Genomic DNA, 15,584 nt, shown 5'->3' with positions numbered 1-15,584 from the left:
CAACTGAGGATGTGCGAGCTCACCGGAAGATGTCGACGACCAGCTCCTGCGGGTTCTGCGGCGCACAAGATTCCTGGCGACACTCCCTACTCGAGTGCACCGTGTCCAGATGCACATGGGCACTTGTTGATGAAGATTTGGCAAGCACCTTGGCGGCTGCAAATGAGAACCAAGCTAAAAGTTGGCTCCTCAACCTGATGGGGTCATTATCGCATGAACAATTTACTCTCATGGCGGTAACGTTGTGGGCGGTTTGGATGTCTCGAAGAAAGGCAATACATGAAGCAATATTTCAGACTCCACATGCGATCAAAACCTTCATCACACGCTACATGCAAGACCTTGAGGCAGTCAGGAAGCCTACGAAGCAAAAATGGGCGGCGGTGAGAGCGACACCGAGGGCTGTCAGACCAAAAGCACCACCTGCTAACTATGCAAAGATACATGTAGACGCTGGGGTTCGGCCAGGCAGAGGCGGATCAGCAGTAGCGGTCTGCAGAGACGGTCAAGGAGTTTTTCTTGGAAGCTCAGCTATCGTAATAGCGGGGGTCAATGATCCGGCGACGTTGGAAACCATAGCATGCCATGAAGCTGTTGCATTGGCGGAAGATCTCAACCAACATCGCTATATTGTGTCCTCCGAATGCAAACAGGTGATAGAGGACATTGCTAAAGGTTGCCAGGGAGTTTATGGAGTCATTATCAGAGAGATTAGATTAAGATCTCCTTCCACTTGTAAATTTACTTTTGAAAGGCGTGAGGCAAATGTTGAAGCTCATAAGCTAGCTAAACATTCACTGTCCTTATTGCCAGGGCGTCATGTGTGGTTAGGCCAGCCACATGATCAAAATTGTATCTCACATTCGGTGGACTTTGATTAATATAAAAGGTCTTTCCCTAAAAAAAAAACTGTATGATTTTGTTTTGATAGATGCCAATATGATCCCTCGAAGCCTACCTTTGGCACCCGCGTCGAAACACACGGCTCCCCGCCTGAATTTCCCCCCGGAACAATCCCCCATCCCGAGCAGTCCGCCCCGCCGCCGGCCGCTAGGGCGAGCACCCTCCTCCTCACCGCCGACGAAAATCCGCTCCCGGAGCGCAGCCGTCTCAGTCTCCTCTCCCTCCTTCTCACCCCGCGCACCGCCTCGAAGCCACCCGCCGCGCCCCATCTGCCCCCTCCACGCCGCTCGCGTTCCGCGCCCCATCTGCCCCCTCCACGCCGCTCGCGTTCCGCGCCCCACGGCGTCGCACGCACCGGATCCGCCGTCTTCCCCAACTCCCCCGCCGCGCCAGATCGCCGCTGATCTCCCCGTCGGTCGTTCTCCCCGCAGCGGCGCTGCTCTCTCAACCCGCCGCAGCTCCTCCCGCCGAAGCACCTCCTCGGGCCGCACCCGCACCTGGCCTACCTCTCGGCGGACTCGGGCTCAGGGATCCGCGTCCACTCCGTCGTCGACCTCCAGCCCCCAGCGACCCGTACAAACTGCACTCCAGTGTAAGTTTCCTACATCGGGTCGAGTTTGTGCTGTATGCAAGTTGAATCTGAAGCAAGTTATCCAATAACTAATATCTTCACACCCATGGTCAATGTCAATGTCAAGTTGAATCTTGGTAGGAGTTGGGATCCTACCGGGTCTAGGGCGTAGGCTGTAGGGGAAAGAGTGGGCTGGACGTGGCGAAGCTCGCGGTCGCCAGCGGCAAGGCGCCGTCGTGTGCGAGAGGGAGAGGCGGCGGCGGCGCAAGAGGCGGCTAGGGTTAGGTCTCCCGGCTCCCTAAGGGAAGCCGAGCAAACAATGATTGCTTCTTTGCTTCATTAGATTGATGATACATCTCCTCTCCTTATATAGAGAGGTTTACTTGACTCCTAAGCAAACGATTCTAATAACGATAAGATAATTGGGCTAAGCCCCTAATAACAATAAGATAACTTGGGCCACAACCCACTGGGCTAAGCCCCTAATATGCCGGTCATAACACTTCTCCCTGCCCCTGCCTGCCCAAACAGCTCGTCCTCGAGCTGTAAGGTGGGGAAGCGCTTGCTGAACTCCTTGAGGTGATCAACCAGCGTCAAACACCTTCGCACCAGCTGGGGCAGCCAGGTCGACGACGACGGCGTCCTCCGGAATGTAGTCTGCAGCCTCCAGGTAAAAGAGTCGCGGTCAGACGTGGCCGGGCGTGTAGGGCTCGTCGCAGTTGAAGCACAACCCTTGGTGGCGACGCTCGAGTAGCTCAGCCAAGGTGAGCCGGCGGAACGGGTGCGTCGCGGTCGCAGCGAGGGGTGCCGCGGAAGCCTGACCAGGCCGACCCTGCGCGGGAACCTCCGGCCAGGGTAGCGGCCCAGCGGCCCGAGACGGTGATGCCTGCTAGATGGCCACGGCGCGGCGCTCGAACGCGCGGGCGTAGTACATGGCCGTCTGGAGATCTTGGGGTCCCCGAAGCTCCACGTCCACGCGGATGTGATCCGGAAGTCCACCGACGAAGAGGTCGGCCCGCTGCTGCGCCGTCACGCCCGACGCGTGGCATGCTAGGGCCTGGAAACGGTCGGCGAAGTCCTGAACCGTGGAGGTGAAGGGAAGGCGGCCTAGCTCTGCCAGGCGGCTCCCGCGGATTGGTGGCCCAAAACGAAGGAGGCAGAGCTCGCGGAAGCGCTCCCAAGGGGGCATGCTGCCCTCGTCCTGCTCGAGGGCATAGTACCAGGTCTGTGCCGCGCCACGGAGGTGGTAGGAGGCGAGCCAGGTACGCTCCGAGGCGATGGTGCGTTGCCCGCGAAAGAACTGCTCGCACTGGTTGAGCCAGTTGAGGGGGTCTTCCGTGCCGTCATAGGTGGCGAAGTCCACTTTGGCAAACCGCGACGGTGTATGAGTCGGAGCGCCGTGGCCGGCGGACTCGGAGGTGCGAAGCAGCGAGGAGTGGGGCGCCCGGTCAGCATGACCGCGGCCCGAGAAGTGCCCCGTCGAGCCGGAGGGGTCGCCGAACTGAAGAGTGGGCGCTGGCGGTTCTCCCGCCGACATGTAGATGGGTGGCAGCGATGATCCGGTCAGCCAGGCCGGTATGGGGGACGACGACGGTGGGAAGCGCACATGCTGGATCGGGACACCGGTCGTGGGTGACCCGGGCCCCGTGCTGGGCGGTGGAGGGGCCGGCGGCTGCGTTTGCGGCGGCACGGACCTGGGTGGTGTGGTCGGTGCAGCGAGGGTTGAGGCCGGCCACTGTGGCCAGGAATGCGCTGCAGCGGCCATCGATAGGCCCGGCATCTGGAGCTGCGGCTGCCCGGACCCGGCAGGCGTCGGGGGCGCAGCAATCGCCGGGGCCGGCCACTGTGGCCAGTGGGGGGGCAACGGCGGGCGGCGGCTGACCGGGCCAGTGGTGGTGTAGAGGCCCGATTGGCGCGGTGGGGGTCGCGTACCAGGGCAGCGCGGCCGGACCGGTCGTGGCGGCCGGCGGCAGGGGCGGCGGCTACCCGTAAGGCCCGGCGAGGTAGAGGTGGATACCCTGGATGGCGATGACGAGGTCACTAAGGATGCCGGTGATCTCCGCCGGGGAGTAGACGGCGGCCTGCGGCGCTGGGAGGGGCGGCGACTGGCCGGTGGAGGCCCCCGCGGTGAAGTCGATCGGCGCGGTGGAGAGCGGCGCTGTGGAGAGGGTGGCGGTGGTCGACAACAGCGCGGTGGGCAGTGGCAGGGTGGTTGGTGGAGCAGACATGATCAGACCCAAGCTACCTGATACCAAAGTGGTAGGAGTTGGGACCCTACCGGGTCTAGGGCGTAGGTTGTAGGGGAAGGAGTGGGGTGGACGTGGCGAAGCTCGCGGTCGCTAGCGGCAAGGCGCCGTCGTGCGTGAGAGGGAGAGGCGGCGGCGGCACAAGAGGCGGCTAGGGTTAGGTCTCCCAGCTCCCTAAGGGAAGCCGAGCAAATAATGATTGCTTCTTTGCTTCATTAGATTGATACATCTCCTCTCCTTATAGAGAGGTTACTTGACTCCTAAGCAAACGATCCTAATAACGATAAGATAATTGGGCTAAGCCCCTAATAACAATAAGATAACTTGGGCCACAAGCCACTGGGCTAAGCCCCTAATATGCCGGTCATAACAAATCTGAAGCAAGTTTCCTCTCCCATCAGGTTGATCTCTAGTAGAACAATGGCCAATGTCATGAGCGAAGAAGAGATGATTCGCGAGTTCAACAACATGGTCACAAGAGAGTCTGAAGCATATGAGTCTACAAGCTTGTTTCAGGGCTGGAGCGATGATGATAAAATAAAGTACATGAAGCAACTCCAAGTCAATTTGTTGGAGCAAACCGAAGCTGCTGATCTTGATGAAATGGATGTCCCGGTGAGTGGAGCTTCTCGTCTACAATATAATGTTCTTTTTCGTGCATGTATAACCTGAACAGTGGTCCACTAAATCCATGTAGGCTAGATTATATCATTCTCCAGTCTGAACACAGGTTCAGCTGTCCTCTTTTTATAGGAAAAGGGGCAAAATCATTATGTATGATCATGCACAATTCAAGTAGAATGGAACCAATGCATAAAAACCTCTAGAATCCAACTACTAAATGAACAAGCAACTACAAAAATATCATAAATCTGAAACCACGGATCTCTCCCAACATAACTTCTGAATTTTGACCTACAGCCAATAGAATGCCATTCTCCAGTTGGACACAAGTTCAGATATAATTTTTCTTACAGCGCAAGGGGCAAATTCATTAGCTATGATTGCGTATAAATGAAGCAGATAACTGTACAATTGTACTAAACTACTAATGCAATTCAGGTGTGATAAGATTCATAAAGGTAGTGTCAATGGGGACAAATTTATTATATTTTTGACCGGAAAACACAAGAGAATGCTTCGCACTTAAATGGGAATACCAAACATTCATGCTAAACTTGTAGCTAACTTACTGGAACAACACACAATTCACTAGCCTTTTTGTTCCAAAAGGATACAGTTGTGCATAATGACATATAGATTGCATATGAAGAGAGTGAATAGCAAAACCAGAATGGAGGATCTGCTAGCAACTCTAGCCTCATAGGTTAGTGAATAATGTTTTAGTTTTCCTTGAAATGGTTAATTTAGGTAGGTAGCTACTCACTATTTGAATTATATCTTGCTTCTTGCTTACGTTTATGTATGGCAAGGATTTTGAACAATTACTGTCCATTATTGTACTCCCTCCGTCCGGAAATACTTGTCGGAGGAATGGATGTATCTAGATGTATTTTAGTTTTAGATACATCCATTTTTATGCATTTCTCCGACAAGTATTTCCGGATGGAGTAGTTAGATAATTTAGGGAAAACTTAGAAATAAAAAATTATGTCCTGTATGTTTACTATGTTTCCATATATTTTGCAGCCCAGCGTAATGTTTGATATCACAAACGACAAGAAGGCTAAACAAAATTACATATCCTCAATTGGACATTATAGATCATGGCAATACTCTGGTTCAGACAAACGGTATCAGTTTGGGTCAAAGAGCAAACGAGCGTTTGTTACAAGGCCGAGTGGTGTGTTTGTTTTCTATTTTAGATACAATCATCTGGTCGTGGGGTTGATTGTTGACGGGCAGAGTGGTTGGGTTGAGGGTGCTGTTACAAATAACTTAGATGATGAACGTCAATCTGTACTTCAATTCCAGAGAAAACCTTTTGAGCCTGACTACATTAGAAGTTCTCGTACACATAATCTGAAGTATGATGGCAATTACACAAAAGCAGGAAAAACATATGAAGCAAAGCTTGGAATTTGGCATGTCCGTAAAGCAATAGTGGAGATAGCTAGTTTTGATCCTCGAGTTACAAAATCTGAACCTGAACCAATTCATTGGCAAGTTCTGACTCTTTTTTCAGTGGAAGCCGGTAGACTTAATCATGTCTTTCGTCGCACGTCGCTATCTCTTTCTGTTGCCATTGGACCAGATGGAACACTGAAACTCCCCACAAGTGGGAACAATTCATACTGAACTATCTGAAGCTTTCTTTGGTTTCTCTTGAAACAATCGAAGGTAGACCATTCATTCACGTGAAAGGCACAACACCCAGAAACCTTTATCAAGTTCTGTTGGAGATCCTGATACTAAGAAGAGAAGTTATTTTTCCAACTTCTTTTATTCTCTCGGATGCCCCACCTATGAAATTCAAGAAGAATGAACCAAAACGGGGTAAAGGAAGCAGACTACTGACAAAGAAACATAAATTGGAAGCTGAAAATGCAGAGGGTCACAAATATCTGGTGGGAAAACACGATGGAACTACTGCTTATCGTTGCGAGGATTGGCTGGTAAACCCATTTAAGGAGGTAATACATACCACAATATTTGACACGTTTCATGCATACTCTGATTGTTCTTCTCTCTCAAACTACAATTTGTTTTCAGGTTGTAATGACCGTCGAACATGTTTCTGCAAATGGGCGTCCAGATGTCAGGGACAGTAAAATTACTCTGGTTGCAGAAATCCTGAACAGGGATGCTTCGGCTGTAAGGACCTTACTATCTTTTTTCACTTACTGTATACACTGATGTCCATACAGCGTTCAATTTTCACATCATATTGTCAAAAGTAAACTGAGAGAACATCCAAATATTTCTTGTGATTCAAAATGCCCAAAATCTATTGACTATTATCTGAACTCTCTGTCAAACTCACGTTGATCAGGTAACTCCAAAGATCTTACAATCGCAAATGCGTAATGGTCTCCAAAAGCTTGATTTAACTGAAGGAGAGATTGCAGCCCAACAGTTCATTGGTTCAGCAACGTCTTTAAAGAGGTCCATTCAAGAGAAATGGTATTGGGAGGGCCAACATCAAAAGGTTAATTCTCAATAGACTATGTCTTTATATTCTTATTTACCTCCCTTGGCAGTTTGTATTATTAAAATGAGGCATCTAGTTTGATGATTTCATGTCTCAGCAGAAAGATCAGAGTGCAACTGGTGGATGCTGTCTCTCCATGTTAAAATATGATATAACTACAAGGCGCGCATATGCATCCGCACAAGGCAAGCAACTTCCTTATCCAAATGTGCCAGCATATTCTTCTAAAATTATTTCTAATATTATACCTGCTTTAAAAACTAATTCTTCGTATTGTACTTGGGAAAGAAGCAAATATGCAGTACCATGTATTTTAGACTTGATCATGTGTATGGGGCACTGGGGAGGACCTATATTTTCTGTTCCCTATCCTGAATCCTGTATTGTGATACTCCTGCAAGATCTTTAAATATCTACGTAAGGTTGGTCTATAACTAGAACAATATGCGGATATGTTTAGTTGTTTGCAATCACCTTTGCTTCGGTGTCAAGTGAACATAATGGTGGCAATAAAGAGGTCATTTATTTTGGCAAGAAAGTCTACTACATTTGTGATAGCATGTCTCCATTAAACAGATTTCTGGCATTCCTTCTCATTAAGGTGCTTGTTCATTCGTAACTATAGTTTTATGTTACTATCACAGGAACTTCTTTTTGTATCAGTTTCATTATTAAATCCCATCTAGTATTTGGTCTCTGATGATTGTATTTGCCCTTTCATATTTTTGTCGTGTGCTGTTGTATAAAAGTTAATAATTCAAGACTAGTTAAACAAGAGTACTAACAGTAATTGTGCTTTCTTATTTGGCTGGTTACATTACAAACTGCACGATGATGCAAATAAAAGATGATAAATAAATCATATGTTATTTGCTTGTGCTTGTCATCTGATCTTCCCTGGCGAATATGCATGGCAACACAAACCCCATGATGACCCTGTAAATGAAGCATCGTGAGAATCCAATTTAAAGATTCGTAAATCTGTCGCGCTCTAAGTTTCATACTGATGTAAAACCTGGATTCATGTTGGTGTTACTGATGTATAAAAGATGGTAAGTTTTCTACTGATGTGAACTTCTATTCATATCAGGGTAACTACCACACAGAAGACGCGAACTTTGTATATATTTGGAATCTTGTTTGGATGAACATTTATTACTTAAACAACAAATTGGTTTTGCAACTTGTGTGGACTATGGTCATGGATTCAGGGAATTCATGTCATGTTCCTGCAACATGCGTATTTTTTATTCTGCAATGTCTGTACTGAAATCTCAAAACCATTTGTACACCTTGAGCTGAGATTCTCTTCTCACACGTTTTTTTTCTTCTGAAAAGTACACAGTTGGCCTAATAAGACATTTTAGGATGACTGGATAGCCAAGCGCTGAAGTGTCCAATTAACTCTTTTGTACTGATTTTCTACTCGCAGAGGAACCGTGGCATGATGAACCCGGAAGGAGGTTTCACGTGGCCCTGGGAGCTGACAATGGCCAAGTGCCAAAAATCTTGAAAAGATACATTGCTAGAATAACTGACAACATGCATACTCAAAATAAGAAGGCCAAGTTAATGGTGGCTGAGCATGAAGAAACATGCCATGCTAGTACACAAAGGGAATTATCTGATGAATTGTCAGGTTTGTCTATATTTATTCTCTTACACTCTGTTTTTTTTTTACCTACATATGAACTATTTCTTTTTAAGAAACCCAGAACAGGCTAAATACCAACCCAGCCTTTGTTTAGCGCTTGGAGCCTGTCTTAAATTACTGCTGGTGGACTGACGGGTACTTGCTCAGGAATATTTTTGTACTGATGTGAACTTTTATTCATATCAGGGTAACTACCACATAGAAGAGGCGAACTTTGTTTATATTTGGAATCTTGTTTGGATGATGTTTTTGCAATTTGTGTGGACCATGGTCATGGATTCAGGGAATTCATGTCGTATTCCTGCAACATGCGTATTTTTTATTCTGCAATGTCTATACTGAAATCTCAAAACCATGTGTACTCCTTTAGCTGAGATTCTCTTCTCGCGTGATTTTTTTTTGAAAAGTACACAGTTGGCCTAATCAGACATTTTAGGATGACTGGATAGCGAAGTGCTTAAATGTGCAATTAACTCTTTTGTACTGATTTTCTACTCGCAGAGGAACCGTGGCATGATGAACCCAGAAGGAGGTTGCACATGGCCCTGAGAGCTGATAATGGTCAAGTGCCAAAAATCATGAAAAGACTCATTGCTAGAGTAACTGACAACATGCATGCTGAAAATAAGAAGGCCAAGTTAATGGTGGCTGAGCATGAAGAAACTTGCCGTGCTAGTACACAAAGGGAATTATCTGATAAATTGTCAGGTTTGTCTATATTTATTCTCTTACAGTCTGTTTTTTACCTATATAATATAATATATGAACTATTTCTTTTTAAGAAACCCAGAACAGGCTAAATACCAACCCAGCCTTTGTTTCTGGCCAATTCCCCTGTCTGTTTCCTACTACTAAGGCTACAGTTTATTTCAGACTCGCTTGGAGCCTGTGTTAAATTAATGCTGGTGGACTGATGGGTACTGGCTCAGGAATGTTTTTTACCTTGATTTATCACAACCCCATTGGTGCATTTGATAGCATGTTACTGTTTGTCATCAAAGCGTTTAACATTTCATCTTTCACATAGTGACATGACATGGGTACTTTATGGTAGCCTTTTCCTAGAAAATGACCAGATAGAGTGTGCTAATTAAATTTCATGATTTTTCCACATTGAAGATAGGCATAAATTGTATTTATCGATTCCAGAAAACAAGGCTACTGTCCAGACTCTCGAGGCACTTGATAATTGAGCTGGTTACCATATTTTGAAAATATAGAAACAACATGTTTCAGTAAAAAGGAACATCAGCATTTGATTTGTTTATGCACAAACTCGTGTCAAGCCAGCATGTCTTGAACCGTATTGCTGGATGTTACTCTGATTATTATTTATTTTTAAAATTTTAAATCTGTCTTCTATTCTATGATTAGTGCCCTGCTGCCACAAGCATAGCGCCTATCGCTTTTTAAAACATTGGCAGATGCTAATCTAGTGCATTTTTGAGGATTCAATTTTGTCTTGAACTCGAGTTAGCTAGTTTTCCATAGCATTGTTCACATGTATATGGTCAATCGTTCGTTCCACATCGTCTGGTTTTGTACTTTAGAAGGCGAGATGCTCGCTTTGTACTTCTAGTGGATATTTCACTTCAGTAGAACAGTGTTCATGGTGGTAATATGTAATTTTCATTTACTTGTATATTTTGAAATATGGATCTTTCTTCACCACCTGTTCGCTGAATTCATATTATGATTTACAAGCTCAACCCTTCTACTTGTAATATTCTTACATATCATGGGTGGAGTTGAAGTCTTATCAAAATTTGTCTTTTTTTAGGTTCGCATGCAACTTTGGCAGAAGATGTTGAGTCCAGAACTGTTTCCGTGACAAATGTATGTGAAGATAGACTATCTGATTGTTTTGCTTCTCTCTGTTGTGACTGTACTTTGTTTCTTTCCTTGACTTTAAATTGGCCGGTAGAGGATATATTCATTGAGTTACTACATCTCCGTCGAATGATTGTTTTAGGTACATCTCATGGCGACCAAGGAAGCAGAATTGTCAACTCATTTTATGAGTGGGACTGGGACTGGGCTTAAGATAAGCTTGTTGAAAGATGCAGTTGCTAGCCACTAGATTTGCCGAAGTAAGACTCTTTTTTATATATTCAGTCTCATTCTATCTAACAGATGCAAAACCCTTTTCCTATCCCACAGTTAGATGCAATGGTAATTGATTAATCTGTCTTCCTAAAAGAGAAGAAAGAAAACAGAGGCATAAAGTAGTTAGAACACTGGGCCTATCCACATTATAGTCGACAATGTTTAAACATATGAAGCAGAGGCATAAAGTAGTTAGAACACTGGGCCCATCGCAGTCTCAGAAGCAGTTTCTTGATTTATTTTAAATGTTACATAAACGGCATGTTGTGTTTTCAGGTAAGGTGCAAAGCAGAAAAGCTGGCTCCAGGATTTCTGGCAGCATGCAATCTGTACTGCCCTTGTCCGATTCCTTGTCCACTGCCTGGCCTGCCCTCCAACTGAAGAAAATCTGAAGGCAGGGTTTGCCAAGGAAAACGTTGCTGCTGCTGTACACTAACCTGCCAACTTGAGAACACAAGACGCGATACAGAATCGGACATACGCTGCTACTGCTATCCGAAACATCTGTCTGTCTTACCTTGTTAGTTGTTGCAGATGAGAGTATGAGATGAGGAAGCTCTTTGCCGCTCTGCCAGATTCAAAATTAATGAACTCACCAAAGCCAGACCGAATTGCTATGTACAACAGAGCATAATTTGATGGCGTACCATGTGCACATGGTTGCAGATTCTTGTGCTGTTGTGCTTGCATATATATATATATATTTGCACATGGTTGCCCTTTCTTGCCAAGTTGCTTCCATTCTATCTATGTCTGCAAAACGTTTCCTTCTTCCGTTGTATTGCAGTATCGTTTATAGTTGCTGTGAAGTTGTGCTATAATTATTACAAAGTCCTTTTTCCTAAATGTAACGTACGCTGTTACATGTGAAGCAGGCTGTTCTATAATCTTCTTAGACCCACGTTTTTCTCCTAACTTTCCATCAATGTATAGAATCAGATCAAACAATTTATAAATCATGGTTAGCAATTTTTTTTCCAATTTATGCAATATATTTTTCTGAACTATATATGTAGATAAATTGTTTTCTACATATAAATGTTTGTGAATGTTAGATAAATTGTTTATGCAACTTCCTTTCTTTCGTGGGAACTACTGATGCAACTTATGCCTGAAAAGAAAATCTTGAGATAACTTAGGTTATCATATAAACTTGAGTGACAAAAAATAGGGCCATATATAGTATAAAATGTGAGACGTGGATGAGTTCGTTGTGTGTTTAGTTGTGACCCTTAAGTTGTGGGAAGGGCTCAACATAGGTGTGAGCATCAATATTGGTTCCTGATGAGGGGGGTGGGGGTCATTCGGTGAGAACGATAACTACGATCATTTCACGACCTGCAACTCTGCTACCAACCAACCATATTTGGAGAGCCACACACAACTAATATGTATGGCACTTGTCAAACAAATTTCAAGGTGTTAAAAAGGACCTGCTAGCAGCGGGGCTTTATTATTTGATTATCAATCAGTCTAGAAATAGCTACTCCCTCCGTCCCATAATATAAAAACACTTTTTATACTAGTGTAGTGTTAAAAACGTTCTTATATTATGAGACAGAGGGAGTACCTTTTACCGTGAGGTGGGGAGCGCCTAAGGCTAGAGCTACGATTAGAGAAAAGTGTTGACGAGGAAGACTTTCAAACTTAAATAAGCTTCATCGGATACCATACATGAAACTTGACAAAACTCAGCATCATATCTAAGACTTGTGAGACGTAATGTGGGTTCATAGTTTCATACTGATAGTATAGAATGTTTTTCTAAACTGAGGCAAAAGACTTCCCATAATGTAAGACGTTTTTTGACACTACACTAATGAAAAAAACATCTTAGATTACGGGACGAAGGGAGTACATAACAGTGTCTCCACAGAATAGCATGAGGAGAAAACAAACAAACAAACAACAAGCGGATTACTCTCGCAGCATGATGATGCTCAAGTGCCTAGCCCCCACGGTGGTCCAGAGTTTATTAGCCTCGTCTTGGATAAGCTCGAGTAGGTAGAATGGCGGCGTCGATTTCTTCCTGAAAACTCTAGCATTTCTCCCATTCCAAATGAACCAGCAGACAAGCATGGATGTCCTCTGGTTTGTGGTATTAAGAGCGTGATGTCCTCTGTTTTTCAATGGTACTATTCAAGCAATGACATTAAAATGAAAACTAGTCTTGTAGAGGTTTTAGCGGATGAAATTTCAATGCAGCTTTGAAATATTTTCAGGGTAAAAGGATAGAGAAAAAACTTGAATTATATTTTTCATTGACTAAACATACCAAGAAGTGGTTTCGAGCCTCCAGTTCTTAGTGGGAAACAAAACTGGTTACTACTTGCATAAGAAGTTGAAGAAAACCCAAAAGAAAACGTAGAACTCAAATAAATGACTTGCAAATTAGCTTTTGGAAGAATTCCATTTAAAATTTAGAATGATGCAAGTCTTCTGGTATTTTTGAGCTATGAAAACTTGATTTAACATCTAGTTCATAAGACATGCTAAAATAGTACACCAATAAGCACACATTTTGTTCTCTTCCTCTGCAAATACTATTGAGTTAACCTCCAACATATATATATATATATTCCTTAGTAGAGGACTGTCGACCAAGACACTTTCACAGACACCACAGCACTATTACAGAAATAATATTCTTTTTCTTCGCTGCCATGAATATCCGCTTTAAATGAAATTGGCATACTCCCCTCCATAAAATCAATAAACAATGTGTCATCCATCTGCACAGCTGCTACAAAATATTGTGAAAAACTCCCAGTTGAAGACACGAAGCTATTGCAGTCGCATTCTTTATCGTCTATGAAGGCATACAAGTTCTTCCAGATGGCAGTATACCCACACATCTTTATATCAAACCCATCTCCAGGCACTTCCAAAAAGTTCATATGTATGGTCGCCTCGACACTGTCTCGAAATATGATAAGATTAAAAACAAGAGCACCATGTTCACCTTCCATTTTGATTCTAGAAAGGACGTCGAAACTAGACCGGCCCTCGATTAGGTCGAAGCATCCATCAACAAGATTTTATCATCTGTACTATCACCCGACAATGCCTTTGTTCTAATATCCACTTCAACTAGGCAATCGAATTTCATCGAGATGCCTCTTTTGGGGCTCAACAAGCGCAGATAGTCGCCGGCCTGAAATTTAATCGAGAAGCAGAGTCAGCATACCAACATGGCAACATATGCTGTATTTAGAACACAGCTAAACAGTTAAAAAATAAATAAATAAAACTTGACGATTACCGAGTTGATAGTGAGCGGGTCATCTCGGGATCGGTTGAAAAGATAATTGCGGCGATAATCCTCGTCATCTCGGACCGCAATATAACCGTATACCTCGACTGGTCTGGTGCAATCTTCCAGAAAGGTATGCACCGTGGTAGAAAAGAGTTGGAGTATAGGGCGCGGCTTGTGAAAACACCTTTGCTGCCCAGTTGAAGCTTCATTGCAACAGCGAGTATACCGCATAGGAGGCAGGCAAGCTATTCATTCAAAGGCAGGCAGGGAGCAACATATTAAACACAAGAATGATGCAGCAAAAACAATCTAGACAGAAATGTGTATTGTATTGTAACACGGAGAGAGAGCTTGCAGTTGAGCTGCTTACTCTCGGAGACTTGATTCATCTGGTAGGCCTGGTGCCAGTAAAGATCACACGCAGACCTCCGATCTCTGGACGACCCGGGGAGCGGGCAGATGTTGGGCCAGTCATAGGGTTCGGGCGGAACCCCCATAGTGTCTTTCATCAACAATTTCCTCTTGGCAAGTTCCACGGAACCAACTCTCTCGACAAATCGCAGCACTGATGACGATACAAGGAAAAGAACACATCAACTAATAATAAAAATTATAACCAGTCGCACATGTAGTAGCTTGGAACCGCATCCATCCAAGGAAATAAGTAACCAACAAGGGAAAAATATTTGAGAGTATAATTGGGGAATGTTACCATCCTCGGGGCTTAGGGGGCCGTCCTCAAGATCATCGTCTTCCTCCTCCTCCTCCTCCTCCTCCTGCTCCACCTCCTCGTGAGAGAGAGCCATGAGTCCTGAAACACCAAATTCGTAGATCGAACTTGCCCTCTGCAGGAGGAATCACTTAGATTTGCAAATCTACGGATCTGCAAAAAAACGAAATATTCGTATGAAGAGATCGATCGAGCCGGCTCGGTAAATAAACTGTTAGAGCATCGAGTCCGAATTGGATTTGGGGGTGTAGAAATTAGGTCATGTAGACGGATTCGGGGCTGGCGAATTTTGGGGCGGCGGCGGCGATACGTACGCCAGGGTTAGGGTTTTCTTTCTTGGTTCCTGGGAGAGAGAATTCGTTGGGGGTAAGGTCAAGCCCGTGTCCCTTTTGGGCCACCTTTTTTTGTTGAGAATCCCTTTTGGGCCGCCCTACTGTTGGAGGGATCGACTCGGAACACCCTGCTAAGGGCCTGTTTGAAACTGCTCTTTTTTCCTAAAATCCAGCTCCGCTCTGAAAGAGATGCAAGCCAAATGAGGTAGCTCCATGATGTCTCACTTCAGAAAAGAAACAATAATCTAAAACTTGGTACAACTCCCTATTTGTGAAGCTATTACGGGGTGCTTCAAAAACTCTAGTTCAAAGAGCTCTTGTGGAGCTTGAAGAAAAATTATCCACCATTACCACCAGTAGTGGATACCCCCTTCATTTTATTTCTCACGTCACCCTATCAAATAGACTTTTCCCATATAAGTTTTCTATTAGTAAAGCTGCAACTAGCTGAAAGCCAAACATGATAAATTGCTCTGTGGTCAAGCTGGTACTCCTGGTTGAACTATTCGAAAGTGGATTTGGTGGAGTGGAGCAATCCCAAACAAGCCCTAAATTTAATCTACCTTAATAAATAATAAATTTGATCTAGATCGAGCACATGATCATTTTTTCAAACATGTGTTCGTTTTCCTGTTAGTATTTTTCGCTTTTTTGGCTTCTTCTCCGATTTTCAT

General features: G+C 44.7%; 2 protein-coding genes across 3 annotated transcripts; one reads left to right on the top strand and one right to left on the bottom strand.

The window, feature by feature from the left end:
• Positions 1-1,019: 1,019 nt before the first annotated feature.
• On the top strand, positions 1,020-11,518 carry LOC123103832 (uncharacterized). 2 transcript variants are annotated; one of them, XM_044525514.1, is made up of 11 exons: positions 1,020-1,495; positions 4,122-4,335; positions 5,371-6,314; positions 6,394-6,495; positions 6,674-6,829; positions 6,933-7,017; positions 8,265-8,471; positions 8,988-9,194; positions 10,267-10,322; positions 10,459-10,576; positions 10,869-11,518. In XM_044525514.1, the coding sequence occupies exons 3-10, from the start codon at positions 6,147-6,149 to the stop codon at positions 10,564-10,566; spliced, it is 1,089 nt and encodes a 362-aa protein (XP_044381449.1). In that variant the 5' UTR covers positions 1,020-1,495; positions 4,122-4,335; positions 5,371-6,146; the 3' UTR covers positions 10,567-10,576; positions 10,869-11,518. The 2 variants fall into 2 exon arrangements, with proteins under 2 accessions (XP_044381449.1, XP_044381457.1); XM_044525522.1 differs by lacking the exon at positions 4,122-4,335.
• A 1,615-nt stretch (positions 11,519-13,133) lies between these two features.
• LOC123103821 (uncharacterized) lies at positions 13,134-14,940 on the bottom strand. The gene is made up of 4 exons (XM_044525505.1): positions 14,561-14,940; positions 14,219-14,413; positions 13,855-14,093; positions 13,134-13,746 (listed from the first exon to the last, which is right to left on the bottom strand). The coding sequence occupies exons 1-4, from the start codon at positions 14,652-14,654 to the stop codon at positions 13,603-13,605; spliced, it is 672 nt and encodes a 223-aa protein (XP_044381440.1). The 5' UTR covers positions 14,655-14,940; the 3' UTR covers positions 13,134-13,602.
• Positions 14,941-15,584: the final 644 nt, after the last annotated feature.

Source organism: Triticum aestivum, chromosome 1B (assembly GCF_018294505.1).
Source record: "Triticum aestivum cultivar Chinese Spring chromosome 1B, IWGSC CS RefSeq v2.1, whole genome shotgun sequence".
Taxonomy (NCBI): Eukaryota; Viridiplantae; Streptophyta; class Magnoliopsida; order Poales; family Poaceae; genus Triticum; species Triticum aestivum.
The sequence above is the reverse complement of the archived record's forward strand: the minus strand, read 5'-3'. Positions and strand labels throughout refer to the sequence as shown.

Coding starts and splice junctions, on each gene's coding strand:
- LOC123103832 (XM_044525522.1), top strand. CDS start 6,147: ATGAAATTCAAGAAGAATGAACCAAAACGGGGTAAAGGAAGCAGACTA. Junction 6,315..6,393: donor TGGTAAACCCATTTAAGGAG/GTAATACATACC, acceptor ATTTGTTTTCAG/GTTGTAATGACCGTCGAACA. Junction 7,018..8,264: donor CGCATATGCATCCGCACAAG/GCAAGCAACTTC, acceptor TTCTACTCGCAG/AGGAACCGTGGCATGATGAA.
- LOC123103821 (XM_044525505.1), bottom strand. CDS start 14,654: ATGGCTCTCTCTCACGAGGAGGTGGAGCAGGAGGAGGAGGAGGAGGAG. Junction 14,414..14,560: donor CCCCCTAAGCCCCGAGGATG/GTAACATTCCCC, acceptor TATCGTCATCAG/TGCTGCGATTTGTCGAGAGA. Junction 14,094..14,218: donor GATGAATCAAGTCTCCGAGA/GTAAGCAGCTCA, acceptor TTGAATGAATAG/CTTGCCTGCCTCCTATGCGG.